We start from the raw sequence: 15700 nt of genomic DNA, 5'->3' as shown, positions 1-15700 counted from the left end.
TGTACTGCATTTTAGCTGTTCAAAATGTACATGAATCAAATTCTTAGAGCACTCACTTGTATTTTAAAAGGTTGAGACAAATTATGTTGCATCCAAATAAACAAAAACAGAAGTGTTACAATGCTACATTTAAAAAGATAACTAAGGTATTCACAAGCAATTTAGGAATTTTATAAATGGCAAATGTAGCAAAGAAGAAACTGTGCTCTGAAGGACACTGAAGAAATATATAAAATGCAAACAAAGTAAAAACTGAATAATGTTTGCTTTAAAACCTATATATATTTTATTTTTACACACACACACACACACACACACACACACACACACACACACACACACACACACACACACACACTGCATAGTATCTCCTGCAGACAGTACATAATGAGGATTTAGCTATTTGATGCAAGTACTATGTATGGTTCCTCCTTAGTTCTAGATGCATTTAAAAAGGTTGATGCTTGTAGCCTGCAGCAACAGCAAACAAAAGAATTTCTTCAAAACAGTGAGGGAAAGATCTCCAGAGAAGAGAGATGAAAGTGCTTTATATTTTTAAAAGTGCATCTTGCATGCTGCTTTCTTTTTACAAACCCACACAGAGCAAAGTGCAAACCAGAAACAGTGTATTTGTGCTTTTTACAGGCTTTTTTCTCTTTCATTCATGCTGTTAACTGACATCGCATTGTAGCAGCAAATTCTTCCAATTACCTTTTTTCCATTGGCCCCAAGTGTTTTTTTTGGGATGGGTTTTTTTTTTTTGAGTGATAAAATACTTAATTGTTTCACAACTGATTAGGGAAAAAAATCAGTAATTTCTCCTGCTTAGGGGGATAGACGAAGTATCTAGTAAAAAGACTAATATGAGATAAAGTGGGTGAGGTAATATCTTTCACTGGACCAACTTCTACTGGTGAGAGAAACAAGCTTCTGAGCTACACAACATTCTTTTTCAGGTCTGGGAAAGAAGAAAAAAGAGCTCTGTGTGGCTCAAAAGCTTGTTTTTCCTCACCAACAGAAGTTGGTCCAATAAAAGATATATCAGCTCATTCACGCTTCTCCCTCTAATACCCTGGGATCAACGCAGCTACAATACTTCACAGACTAATGTAACTTGTTTAACAATCTCCTTTGTTATGAAAAGGCAAGAGAATGATGTATCAGTTCATTAGTACTTGGAAGAAAACTTTCCAAATATTTTATGAATCACAAAGCAACTTAAAAGAATGTCAAATATATTTGCCTTCTCTGAGTGGGACATTATTCAAATAATGCAGTGTCAAATCTGGAATGCTTTTACAAGAAACTCCCCAGATGGATTGTTTCTAAATAGGAAAGATGGTATTAGTATGACTCTGAAGTGATCAGAGCTTGAAGATATCACAAAAAAAAAAAAGCAGGTTTATTAATTTAGATAAAATAAGTCAGCATTCCATGCAGATGATGTTGGGGTTCTTGTATGTGGTTTAATCCTCATATATCACTGCACTAGCACTTGACGTGCCAGTTTTAAGCATTTTGATTCAACAAATATCATCCACAAGTTTTGCCCCATTAATCCCACGATAGGTTACTCTACTAGGCCGAACTAAGACTCCATGGTTTGTCTTACAGGTGAAGTAGCGTTTGTCACCCACAGATCCATCATTCTTTCCCTTGGCGCTTCTGAGTTCAAGTCCAAGCCATATCCCTGGTGCAAAGTCAGTAGGGCCAATGTACCTAATTGTACCCATCTCATTAGAACTGCTCAGAAGAACTTGAGAACCCTCATGTAGTTTTACAGGTCCCTCAGTGTTAGTTGTTGTGGTGTTGCTCCAACTACGCCGCAGCACTGTGTTTTTAGATCTAGTTAGAAAAAGAAAATAGGTTTTTTTCAGTGAGCACAGAAGGGAATTTTTTTCCTATGATTATCTGTTGTACTGCAATTATTAAAAGGTAAACTATAATGCCTTTCAAAAACAGGTTACTTCAGATCTCATTTCAGTAGTAGGATGTGTATGCAATTAATTTACAAATAGATACAGTACATCAAATATAGAAAATCAATTCCCCTTTCACTTATCTGATGTTAAGATGAGCATTTTCTTTATAGTAGACAATCATATCACTAACAGAGAAAGCAGCATAAACAAACTGTGTTTATGAACAGGATAGTCCAATCAAGTTGTGACACAGCAGAGTGAATGGTCAGGGTTAATGGGTCAAGACTGTGTTATAACTGAAACATATCTGATAATACAAATTGAAGATATTAGGTAGAAAGCGCTGAACTTAACACATGTAGTACTGAATTGTGTAAAGCACCATAAATACTTGGAATAAGGAATGAACTACTGGAACAGAACATAAATTCTTCACTGAATCCAATGATAGGGTACCTGAGAGAACTAGCTTAACAAGAATTCTACTAATTCTCAAACAGAAATGTTCACATATTATTCTTTCCTTATGTAGGTCTAAGTATCATATGGCAACAGCAATCAGAAAAAGGACCCCAGGGTTTATGAATGGATTGCAGAAGGCTCAGTGTGCAAAAAATGAACAAATGGTTAATAAATTGAGAAATATGGCTCTGTCCAAAATGGTTATCAAAAATGCTTCCACACATTCCACATATCCACAAAAAAAAACCCCAACCATACTTGACCATAGTGCTTTGCAATGCAGAAGCAGGATTTAAGGGCTGAAATACCCTGAAAACCACGGTTCAATAAAAGCTGTTTAAAAAGCATGTGATCAAGTGTCAAAATGACAGCCCACTCCTGCAACTGCATTTATACCTCTACATGATAAGGTAATTTTCATTCAGATGCTGGATAGAAATATACTATGAAAGTTAATAAAATCCAGTGCAAAAGTCCATAACCAAAGTGGCAATGAAATCAATTTTTTGCTGTATATAATTATATACAGCCAAGAAGAAAATAGATTACATGTTAAAAAAAATCAGATTGCTTCAAATATACCATGTTAAGCTAAAGTAACAAGTCAAGCAAAAATGTGAAAGGCCATCAGGGAAAGAGGACAGAAATGCAGAGGACTAGCACATTATCAGAGATGCACTTTTTTCCTCTTTAGGTATATTTCTTTTAAGCTATAGTTTGTCAACTGGAGTTAGAAGAGTTCAGAGTTGAAACTTTCACATTCCCTTTTGTTTTGATGGTACAAGGTCCAAAGACAAACATAAGCAGTTCACCTCTTCTAGGGCTTGTCCTGCAGTCATTCCCTCTCAGCCAGAACTCAGTGAGAGTTTAGTCTGAGTGAAGACTGCAGGAACAGGTCCTGTTCATTAATGGGAATTACACATGTGAATCATGGGGAAACCATACCATTCAATGCAATTACATACACGTCAAGAGAACGAAGTTCTGGGCTTTCTTCCAGTGATTCTGAACTACAGATGCCCAGTTTTGCACAGTTAATACATATTTAAACAAACACTCACTTGACAAAGGAGTTTCTCCTACTTATCTCCTTCTGTGAAGATGCAGAAGTTGTACTTAAACTTCGTCTAAAACCTGCATATGAAAGTTAATAAATAAGGTGTTTAAATTGCTTGATTTAAAAATAGAACTTGCACAACACTGTATTCTTTATGCTTTCTTTGCTCCCATCTTGTTTGCTAGACCTCCCCACCAGTCCTTCAAACTAAAGATGCTCGGGAAAGAGTAAGTAATTTTCAGTGGAAAAATTCCATAAGAACCAATACACATTTAAGAATTTTGAAGGGGAATGGAAACAAGGGATTAGATAAAAATATATCAAAATTTTGAAATGACTTCCACACAAAAAATTGTTTCGAAAAAAGGCCAATTTTTCATAAATAATTCAACTAGCTCTGTATCAAACCCAATGTGTCTGTGAATCATTCCTACTCTGATCTCCTCACCAATCCCTTTTGTGCCTGAACTGCTGCCTTCTGTTTTGTTTTATTTGTTTTTGTATTAGATAGTAAGATTTTTGGCAAGAACATTAATCATCAATACAAGGAGTACTATCATAGCAACTGAGACCAGGGCCCTATCATGCAAGCACTGTACAAATACATATTAAGGTACAATTCCTGCCCCAAAGAGCTAACAGTGTAAACAGAGAACACAGAAGGTATGGAAGGAGAAACAAGTAGAAAGAGGTGAAGAGTTCACTTGCTCAAGAGGACATAGCAGGTCTGGGGTCATAACAGGAAAATAATTCATGGTTTGAGTCCCAGACCAGCACTCTTATCTATGGGGCCAAACTGCCTTCTATTTTATATAATAAAATTGAGTGCATAAAGACTACACAGAGCTTTACAAAACAACTTTTTATGTAGATATTCCATAAGAAATAGTTTCTTTTAAGGCAACAGTAGAGAAAGGGGGAAATATCCATTTATTGCAGTAAATTAATTCTGAAGCTAAGGTTTGGGGGGTTTTTTTTTAGTACAAGAAAAGAAACACAGTATGTATAAATAGGGACCAAAGGAACTGTTCAAGGAAGTAAATTCATTTTTATTCACTGAGTTTTATTACTTGCTGCAATTATTTCCTCCATTCCTGCAATGGAAGAAACCGATAACAGCACTTCAGTCTCCTAACAACAATCCTGTTGCAAACAATGACTGCTGGCTCCTTTGCAAAGGAGGGAGAAGTCAAGTAGTGATGCATCTTGGGGCATCTGGGGTGCTCTAAGAATCTGCTTTGCTTTGGCCCTTCAAAGAACCTGGGTGGCATGCCCAGGAAGTTGCAATTTCTACAAAACCAAACCCAAGTCTCAGACTCTTACCTGGGAAAGAATGATTCATTTTACCCGATGAAATTTCTGAGAGTGAGTCTAAGGAACCTGTTAACCTAAAGTGAGATAATGGGTCAAGTCTCATAAATTAAAATTGTTTAGTTTCAACTTTAACATATATATTGCTGGGCTATTTTGGCTAAAGATCAGTTGCAAGGTTTTTCAAAGGACTCAATATGCTGAATTAAGTTAGGGTGGAGGTCTCCCCACCATGCTGGTTAAATTTTTATCCCAAAGAGATTGAGCTTTTAGTTGCACACAAGTCAGTAAATGTAGAGTTAAGAACCCACAGAGGCCTTACCTCTGCCTTGTATACATTACTACAGGAAGTCTTTTGTCAACAGACAGCTAGTAATATAAAATGTTACGTGTGTATCTAAGGATACAGAAAAATGTGCAGTATGCTGAAGATCAAAAAAACACAGAGGAGGTATCTTAAGTTTTACTGGAGGCGCAGGACAAAACTTAGCCTGAGACAGCAACAGAAAATGCCATATCTAACTGCCATATCTAAAGGCTACAGATACAGTGCTGATTTCCACTGCATGTTATAAGACAAGAGTAGAAAGGGGGGAAACTATTCATCATCTTGTATGCTGTTCTGCACCACTCTGTGATGGCTCACCATACTAAAAGACTGGAGGCATGGTAACTAGACACAGGCACTGTGCTCATCCATTGGTCAAAAGCACACATGGCTAGAGAGCACAGGGTTGGTTTTGCTATTCCTCCCCTCAAGCCCAAGGGCAGTGGCTGTGATCCAACTCTATGGATGTTCTTGCTCCTATTTGCAGTTTGAGGGGGAGGAGAGATCTATGTCCCACCAGGAAGCTATGTATCATCCACAGGCAGAATCCTTGTATTTGAATTCTGCTCACAGTATCCGGATTTAGCCCTAAAATATGAGAGCTTTCAAAAGCTCCTACTGTGTTAATTATGTTCCTAAATTTAATCACTTAGATATAGAGACAATGAGACGAAATGAAAATTTTTAAAATTTGTGCGCTTGCTGGAACAGCCACAAGGGTATGATTCCCATTTATTCTGCATTGGTACTGGGACAGACTACTCTTTCAACAAGCTAGTCTCAGAACCAAGGGGATCTACTAACTCCACAACAGCAGGAATAAATGTTTTTCCCCTTTGCTTCAGTCACAGTTCTGTTTCCCATTACAGAAGAAATGAGAAAATGTTTGGTGGCACAGACGTAAAACAACATCATTACTCACCTCTGCACTCTGGTTGGTGGTGCAAATATGCCAAATCTGGGGAGACAGCTGAAGTACTGGACCCCTCCAACTGAACCATCATTCTTGCCATGAGGTTTATTCAGTTCAATGCCACACCAAAGGCCTACAGTTGGGATTTGAAATTTCAAAATTACTTCTAACCATGGCTAATGTTACAATTTTGTATTTAGAATAGTTAGCAGATGCTCAAGTTGCTGTGCATGTGACTAATTTATACATAACAATCTGTGTATTTTAATCAAACCCGAGACAGGTTTTCCCTTATCCAGATCTCTAAGTCAAATCAAAACGTACGTCACCACCAAAATACAAAGGAAAAATAAGAACAGTTGTTAACTAAATTATATTAAAATACACTGAGATACGAATGCTCTATTCAAAACAGTCCTAGAGATACTGTTGAGTACTTGAAACTTTTTTTTAAAATGGCTAATTTTAGCTACAAACAGAAGCTTTGCATCTTATTTAAATGAATTTAAGGCTATTGAAAACAGCAGATTGACAGAGCTGGAAGCCATAGTTCTTAAAATCATAGAAGACTGGGGTTGGACGGGACCTCAGGAGGTCATCTAGTCCAGCCATCTGCTGAAAGCAGGACCAACCTCAACTACATCATCCCAGCCAGGGCTTTGGCAAATCAGGCCTTAAATGGAGATTCCACCACCTCCTTAGGTAACCCATTCCAGTGCTTCTGGGTGCTTCCAGTGCTTCTATGATTTTTCTTGGCTTACAGAACAATAGAGAATAGATGCTGGCAATTCCACTGCCCATATGCCTTAACCCTGATCTCAAATGACCAATATTAAGGCCTTGTCTACACGACAAAGAGAAGTTGATCTATGTTAGGTCACCTTACAGTGACTACGTTAATTACTGCGGTGGCTGATGTCCCCACTATCCTCCTTAGGTTGGTGGTGGGCATCCTACCAGGAGCACTTCCACTGACCTAACAGGAACAATGTGGGGAGCTGAGAGCCCGGTCTCTCTCTCAGCTCCGTTGGCAGCTATCTGCCAGGAGCCCAGCTGCCCCACAGGCTCTTGGCGGATTCTCCCCTCCCTCACCCCATTTCCCATTCCCTGCCAGGAGCCAGGTCCAGCCACACGGGGCTTCTCCCCTCCTCATTCCCGGCTGGGAGCTGGATCCAGCCAGGAAGCTGGGGGCAGCTGGACTCCAGCAGAGCCATAAAATTGACAAAAATGACAGCCAACAGCCAACTGACACTGCGTTACCCTAACTACACCAACATAAGCCCTACACCTCTCGTTGAAGTGATTTTATTATGTCAGCATAGCAGGGGAGTTATATCGGTGAGAGGAGCATTTCACTATTACACCTCCACTGTTTTGTCGACAAACGCTGACTTTTGTAAACAAACTCTGTAATGTAGATCAGCCCTAAGATTCAAGTGTCACTCAGTACTCACTCAGTCCTTTTCCTTGTCTAAAATAAGATGTAATTACTACCAATTGCAAGGTAGATTTTGTAATGCAAAGACAAGTGTTTGAGGAACTGGGATTAGCCAGCAATTCATTTCACACAGGCTACTGAACAACCATCAGACAGTAATAAGTTTGATCACAAGCAACCTGTGATAAATACCAGCAAATTATGCAAGGGTGAGAAGTTCTGTATCCCATTAGCAATCCTTATGCTGCCCAGCCACAAAAGACTCAAAATTAAATTAAAATAATTTGGTGCTGAGACTACAGGTTAAAGGACAATACTAATTATCAGCTGAAGAAATAAGAACAGTGACTTATTAATTAGAAGGGCTCAGTATGTCAAGAGTTCCTTCTCTCCTGTCCACCAAAGGCAGATGACACAAAACTATTTTAAAAAGATCTGCATTGCCACCAAAAAATCAACAGGGAAAAAAGTCAAGTTTTTGCCAACTTCTCAGAAAACAGAGTCCTGCATCTTTGTCTACTTTTTGCCAATTAAAAATATGGCTGTTTGAAAGATGAAGAGTTGCAATGGTGATGTTTAAAAAAAAAATCTTACAGTGTCCATTCAGGTAGTCAGCAAATCCATTCACCAAATACAAGTTAAATACAGGAAACAACCACTTGAGATTAATAGACTATTTCATTTTTCCATTAGGAAATATCTAATTTATATTCAAGAGAGTCCATCAAGTTAGAGAATAATGACATTTTAAATGAGGATTACTTAACATAACATACTTCTTAAGATGATGAATGTGGCTTTTGCCTGCTGATATTTCATTCTGATATTTTATCTTGAGCAATTTTTTTAAAATATTGATACCACCAAGTGTCAAGACAGGGTATTGCCTTTAAATCTCAAGCAAGTGAGCTTACATTTACACTAGTGGAAATACAAAAATACCAGTCACCCCAAATGCAGGCAACTGAACCTTTTTTGCATCAATCTTATGGTTATGTTCCAGGTAGAGGATGGATTATGAAAGAGCTCAAAAATGACAGGACAGCATAAGAATAATTTGGCTGGAAAGGATAAATTTTCAAGAGTGATATTTTCTATGGTTTCAGAACAACCCACTTCCGGTTGAAAACATCTAACTATATAATACTGGGGGGAATTTCCAGCACATAAATTCTCTAGCTATCTGTAACTCCTCATTGGGAATAGAAATACAAAAAATGGTCCTGACAAGTAACTGAATTCAAACTAAAACTCTGAAAAAGCTCAATGTATCACCATCACACATCTAAAAAGTGAAGGACACTAAATGCTTCAGTATCGCAAGACATCAATGTGCTCAAAAACAGCTGCATATAAAAGCCCAGAAAGGAAAAGGTATGTTGCCTCAAGAAAATGAATGTCTTGTGAAACTAACCTGAAGGTTGTCAGAAAGTAGAATAATAATGCCAGATTGCAATGTCAAGTGGAAGTCACATTTAAAATTACCATTTTTTCCATTATTCTTGGCAACTCCATGTCAAAGCCAGAAACATTCAATTATAATAAAGTGAAACTAAGATAGAAGAACCCTTAAATTGTTGGATTTCTATTTTAAATGTTGAGGTCCAAACATCCATACTGTTCGTAGGATATTACTCTGTTTCCACAATGTATTCTAAGTACAGATAAAATACCTGGTGCAAATTTTGTTGTCCCATAGAATCTAACAGTGCCAGATCTCTGCCCTACCACTAGCACTTTATCTCCAAGCTGAATTTCTCCTTCATCAAAAGGGTTTCTTCTTGTAGATGGAGATGCATTATTCAGTCCTGCTTAAACACAGGGAAAAAACTGAAATTAGGACAGCAGCAGTTTTGAAATGCACAGAGGAGAACAACATGAGACCTCAGTAGCGAGCTAGCCAACTGACCAGTCAAATATTCATATATGCTCTGAACACATAGCCCAATTCCACACACACTGCTTAGATAAAACATCCCTTTGCTTCAGTGGGTTTTCTAATTAAAAAATGCTGGATTTAAGGTTTACTTAGTACTTAGAAGTTGCAGTAATATCCTGAAGTGCATTTCTTCTGTAAGTGAGACTAAGCACCTTCTTGCTCAAATTTTCTAATAGTAGAAATGTTACAAAAATACAAAACTTAAGTTTAGACTATCTGATAAGTGCCTGATTTAAGTTATCACCTCAACTAGTGACAAAGTAAAAGCAAGTACATTTATATGAATATTTGACCAAACTGTTAACTAACCTACCATCCCTATTCCCAGCCTGTAAATGTGTTCTTTAATAATACAACATATACAGTACCAGCACCGCTTTTAGATGAGGTGGCAGCTACTTTCGGCACTGCCTTTTTATTGCTGTTCGTTGAGCTCCATTTCTTTGGATGATTCTGTTTGCTCTCTAAAGAGATAGTGGAAGAGGAAGAGCTGCTGGATACAAGGAAACCTGACAGAGGTAATGGAAATAATTATCCAGAGATTGTATGCAGGAAAGGACAAGTCAACTAAAGCAAATAGGCATGTATGATACAGAAGAACCTCATTAATTTACAAAGCAAGCAAGGGACCAACCAATTAAAAGGCCAAGTTGATACATCACAGCATGAACTTTATCCATTTATTTTTACAACAGTAGATTATTTTTAGTTATTTATAACACTTCAGGATGTGCTGGTAAATAAATATTCTAGCATATATTTGTTAAACAAATGAATTTGTAATAGAAGCCCTCATCATCTCACTTTCAGTATCCAGTTTTTTAAACAGTTGATAAGGAGAGAAAGTGACATTTTTGTGGGTGAGCAATGGTGTGTGGACTAGTGCCTAATGTATGCATTTTATGTTATATTACTATTAAAATCCTTACTATAAAAGCAGAATGGGAGATAAATCACTTTTATCTCCATTTGTGAATCTATTCAATAAGATTTACGTCTAGTTTTAACCCTTTTTTTTTTTTTTAAAAAGCTCTCACTCTTTTTCGGCTCTCTTCTATCCTGCCCAAAGTAACACCAGATGTGTCTACACCTCAGGTTGGAGATGTAACCCCCAGTTAATAAATGCATACCCATGCTAGCTCTGATCATACTTGGGGCAGCTAGTCCCTCATGCCACTGAGGCTACACACTATTTTTAGTATGTTAGCTTGATCAGAGCTAGCATGGGTATGTCTCCTCAAGATGGAAATTACCCCACCAGTTCAAAGTGTAGACATACTAACTAAATGCATACCAAAATTTTATCCTCTTTGTGCCTCAGTTCCCCCAACCTATGAAGTAGAAATAATGCTGCTTATCTGACTCTCGGGGATGTTGTGAGACTCTACTCATTAAATGTTTGAGCTCGCCATATGTTGGTGCTAGGACAGATTCAGTATTCATATCACTAAATCCTCTATCTTTTTTTGGGTGGGAGGAGAGGGAAGAGTTGAGAAATACGAAGTGCAACTGTTGTGAACCAAAGCACAGACTAAAGAATGGGGATCTAAGGAAAGAGTACAAGAATCCAAAGGCTCCAAAGTTAAGATACTGGCTGTCTCATCATGAACTAAAAAAAGTAACCCCTAAAAAAAGTATAAAAATAATGGCTATGAGTGTGCAAAATTAGCACTCCACGCTCAAGATTTTAAAAAGTGGATGCCTAACGTCCATATTTAGGCACTTAATTAGGTAGCCCAATTTTCAGAAACACTGAGTACCTAAGCATCTCCCACTGAAGACAGAAGTTGCTGGGTGTTCAGCACTTCTGAAAATTAAGCCAGTTATTTAGGTGCTTCATTCTGCATATGGATCCCTAAAGTTAGGCTCCTACATCTTGAAACCTTGTCTCTAACTAGCAACTGTTCATGATCAGGAATCAGTTCTGAGTCCAGTTCTGTTCAATATCTTCAACAGTGATTTAGATACTGCCACCGAGATTACACTTATAAAGTTTGTGGACGATGCCACACTGGGAGGGGTTGCAAGTGCTTTGGAGGATAGAATTAACATTCAAAATGATCTGGACAAACTGGAGAAACGGTCTGAAGTAAACAGGATGAAATTCAAAAAGGACAAATGTAAAGTATTCCACTTAGAAAGGAACAATCCATTGCACACATACAAAATGGGAAATGACTGCCTAGGAAGGAGTACTGAGAAAAGATATCTGGGAGTCATAGTGGACCACAAGCTAAATATGAGTCAACGTAACTGTTGCAAAAAAAAAAAAAAATTATGTTTGCAAAAAAAGCAAACATAATTCTGGGATGTATTAGCAGGAGTGTTGTAAGTAAGCCAGGAGAAGCAATTCTTCCACTTTACTCTGTGCTGATCAGGCTTCAGCTGGAGTATCGTGTCCAGCTCTGGGCGCCACATTTCAGGAAAGATGTGGACAAACTGGAGAAAGTCCGGAAAAGAGCAACAAAAATGATTAAAGGTCTAGAAAACATGACCTATATGGGGAGATTGAAAAAATTGGGTTTGTTTAGTCTGGAGAAGAGAAGACTGAAGGGGGACATAACAGTTTTCAAGTATATAAAAGGTTTTTACAAGGAGGAGGAAGAAAAAATTCTCTCTTTAACCTTTGAAGATAGGACAAGAAGCAATTGGCTTAAATTGCAACAATGGCAGTTTAGGTTGGACATCAGGAAAAAATTTCCTGTCAGGATAATTAAGCCCCAGAATAAATTGCCTAGGGAGGTTGTAGAATTTCCATTATTGAAGACTATTAAGAGCAAGTTAGACAAACATCTGTCAAGAATGGTTTAGATAACACTTAATCCTGCCCTGAGCGCAGGTGACTGGACAAGAAGACCTCTGGAGGTCCCTTCGAGCCCTACACTTCTATGAACTGAAACTTTGGGGAGGAAAAAAAATGCTTTTCTCAAGAAAACGTACACTCAGTCATATGAGGATTAGGTTCTTTTGTTTTTCGTTTTCAATAACTGCACATGCTGGACAATATTTTCAAAGGCAAATAGTAATATAATAGGTGTTCAATTTGAGAAATCTTGTGGGGGGGTGATTTTTATAAAATGCTGAGCATCCACCCTCTGAAAATTAGACCCCTTTGTGTTGTCAAGCTAAACACCCAAAAACCAAAGCAACAGAAGTTCCTAGCCAATTATAAAATTATAGATCATCAGAGACTGGATTCAATTTAAAAAGGAAAAATAGTATTTTCAAAGATGATAAATGTTTTTAAAATGATGACATTACAGAAGATGAATCTAAATATATTCTTACACCATTATACTTTGTTACTCAAGGCTCCAATGTACAAGTAATAAAAGGGTCAAAATTCTGATAAGGTATAGTTCCCATCAGAATATATGCAGCCAGCAGCAAGGGCACAGGGCAAAGGATCCACCAAAACCTAAAAAGAGGCTGTTCTACAGACAATCTGCAACATGATGTGGTGTTCTGAGACTCAACCTGAGTCTTAGGGGGTTGGGCTTCAGAGTTATACATATATCTGCCATGCCATGCTGCCCTGACAGCAGGCCATATGACACAGACTATGACCTGAAGGAACCATCACGATTATCTAGGTTGGGAGTCTGACCTGCACATCCCAGGCCACGAAACCTCACCCTCTCACTCCAGTAATAGGCCTATAACATCTGGATGAGTTACTGAAGGCCTCAAATCTTGGTTTAAAGACTTCAAATTATAGAGAAGCCACCATTTACTCTAGTTCAAACCAACAAGTGATCCATACTCCACACTGCAAAAGTAGACAAAAATCCCAGGGTCTCTGCCAATCTGACCTGGGGGAAAATTCCTTCCAAACCCCCAATATGGTAATCAGACCCTGAACATATGGTCAAGACCCACTAGCCAGACAGCTGGTAGAAAATTCTCTGTAGTAACTCCGAGCTTTCCCCATTTAGTGTCCCATCTCTGGCAACTGGAGATATTTGCTACTAACAGTCGGGGATGGGCACTATGCCATTGTAGGCACCACTTACCAAGCTCAGCCTCAAAACAAGTTAGGTTTCTTGCCCCACTATTCACCTTGAAAGACTGTTCCAAAACTTCACTTATCTGACAGTTAGAAACCTTTGTCTAATTTTAAGCCTAAAAATTTACTGATTGCTAGTTTATATCATAGAATATTAGGGTTGGTAGGGACCTCAGGAGACCACATAATCCAACCCCCTACTCAAAGCAGGACTAACCCCAACTAAATCATCCCAGCCAGTCCAGCTTTAAAGCCCAGCCTTAAAAACCTCTCCATCGATTCCATCGCCTCCCCACATAACTCATTCCAGTGCTTCACCAGCCTCCTAGTGAAAAAGGTTTTTCTAATCCTAATCCAACCTAAACCTCCTTCGCTGCAATTTGTTCTGTCATCTGCCACCACTGAAAACAGCCTGGCTCCATTCTCCCTGGAACCCCCCTTCAGGTAGTTGAAAGCTGCTATCAAATCCCCCTTCACTCTTTTCTTCTGCAAACTAAACTAGTTCCCTCAGCCTCTCTTCATAAATCATGTGCTCCAGCCCCCTAATCATTTTTGTTGCTCCCTGCTGGACTCTCTTCAATTTGTCCACATCCTTTCTGTAGGGGGAGGGGTTCCAAAACTGGACACAATACTCCAAATGTGGGCTCACCAGTGCTGAATAGAGGGGAATAATCACTTCCCTCCATCTGCTGGCAATGCTCTTACTGATGCAGCTCAATATGCTGTTAGCCTTCTTGGCAACCAGGGCACACTGTTGACTCACATCCAGCTTCTTGTTCACTGTTACCGTCAGGTCCTTTTCTGCAGAACTGCTGCCTAGCCAGTTGGTCCCCAGTCTGTAGTTATGTATGGGATTCTTCCGCTCTAAGTGCAGGACTCTGCACTTGTCCTTGAACCTCATCAGATTTCTTTTGGTCCATTTGTTCTCATGCCATTACTGGCCCTTAACTTAACAACTCCACACCTTCCCCGGTGTTTATCCCTCTGATGTATTTATAGAGAGGAATCGTATCTCCCTTCAGCCTTGGTCGGTTAGGCTAAACAAGCCAACCTCATTTCCTCTCATAACGTAGGTTCTCCATTCTTCACATCATCCTAGAAGCTCTTCTCTGCACCTGTTCCAGTTGAATTCAATCTTTCTTGAACATAGGAGACCAGAACTGCACACAGTATTTCAAATGAGGTCTCACCAGTGCCTTGTATAATGGTAATAACACTTCCCTATCTCTACTGGGAATACCTCACTTGATGCAACCTAGGATTGCATTAGCCTTTTTCACAGCTGCATCACATTAGTCCCATTATAGATTAATCCTGCTCCTCAACAGTGTACAGGGCTGCTTGGAACCAGAATGCAGGTGTACATTAAAGAAAGAAGTGACATATGAAAGATGACATATGAAAGACATATGAAAGACATATGAAAGAAGTGACATATGATACTTCCTCTGCCCTAGCCAGAATTTGGCCCAAAATAAATCAACAAGGGGAACTTAGTTACCTTCTGTACCAGGCATAGTTTTCATTCCTTCTTCAATAGCCAAAAAGGTGGATTCAGAACTACTATCTTTTTTTAATGTAGCTAAGCCTAGGATACAAAAAAAAAAAATCAAATAGGATCAACAAATATCTTGGCAATTAACAATTAATTTTACCAAAAAAAATATGCAGACAGATACAGTACTGGGTTTGCGGATCACTGAACAAACCATGATACCTCCAGTCCATCATTTCAATCCAACTCTTCTACATACATATTATAGACACTAGTAATCTTTATAGAAGAGTGTGATATCTAGTATTTCCAACATGGGACTGGGAAAACGAGGACTTCAGTATCCTAATCCTGACTGCTACTAGTTTCCTGTGTGGCACAACTTCTGTGCTCTCTCCCCATCTGTGAAATGGGGGCAATGTCTGCCTAACTCACAGGTCTCAAGGTGCTTATTTAGTACGTGTAAAATGCATTGGATTCTTCAAATATGAATAATATAAAACTACAGTATTTTTATATAACACTTTGTTATAAAATAATTTAGCAATCCTGCTAAACCAGACACTTAAAAATGCTCCAAAGCAATTAAGCCATATTGTAAACAAATTGCTTGCCAAATAATGTTTATATTTAAGCAATCTGAGTTAACATAAGTAAACAAAAAACTCTTTAAAATCACAAACTTCTAATTTTCTTATACACATTCAAAACTGGCCTTTTTGCTTTTACTACTGGAATAAGATCTACCAACTGTTACATTCATCACAAACTATCACGACTGCACTGCCTCAGAGGAAAACAAGTCTTTTCCATTTTAGTCAAGATCTTT

At 38.4% G+C, this 15700-nt stretch overlaps 1 protein-coding gene across 3 annotated transcripts in view; it reads right to left on the bottom strand.

Moving 5' to 3' along the window:
- Window positions 1-334: 334 nt before the first annotated feature.
- CLIP4 (CAP-Gly domain containing linker protein family member 4) overlaps window positions 335-15700 on the bottom strand; it is a 41080-nt gene continuing 25714 nt past the window's right edge. For all 3 annotated transcript variants that reach the window (XM_067564808.1, XM_067564810.1, XM_067564809.1), the window contains exons 11-17: window positions 14878-14964; window positions 9739-9879; window positions 9105-9239; window positions 6003-6126; window positions 4765-4829; window positions 3446-3518; window positions 335-1845 (exon numbers count right to left, since the gene is read on the bottom strand). In XM_067564808.1, the coding sequence (XP_067420909.1) occupies window positions 1524-1845; window positions 3446-3518; window positions 4765-4829; window positions 6003-6126; window positions 9105-9239; window positions 9739-9879; window positions 14878-14964 (947 nt within the window). In that variant the 3' untranslated portion in view covers window positions 335-1523. The remainder of the gene's footprint in view (window positions 1846-3445; window positions 3519-4764; window positions 4830-6002; window positions 6127-9104; window positions 9240-9738; window positions 9880-14877; window positions 14965-15700) is intronic.

Source organism: Emydura macquarii, unplaced genomic scaffold (assembly GCF_026122565.2).
Source record: "Emydura macquarii macquarii isolate MOO-44397 ecotype Brisbane River unplaced genomic scaffold, CSIRO-AGI_Emac_v2 contig_2676, whole genome shotgun sequence".
Taxonomy (NCBI): Eukaryota; Metazoa; Chordata; order Testudines; family Chelidae; genus Emydura; species Emydura macquarii.
This window is presented reverse-complemented; position numbering and strand designations above follow the sequence as displayed.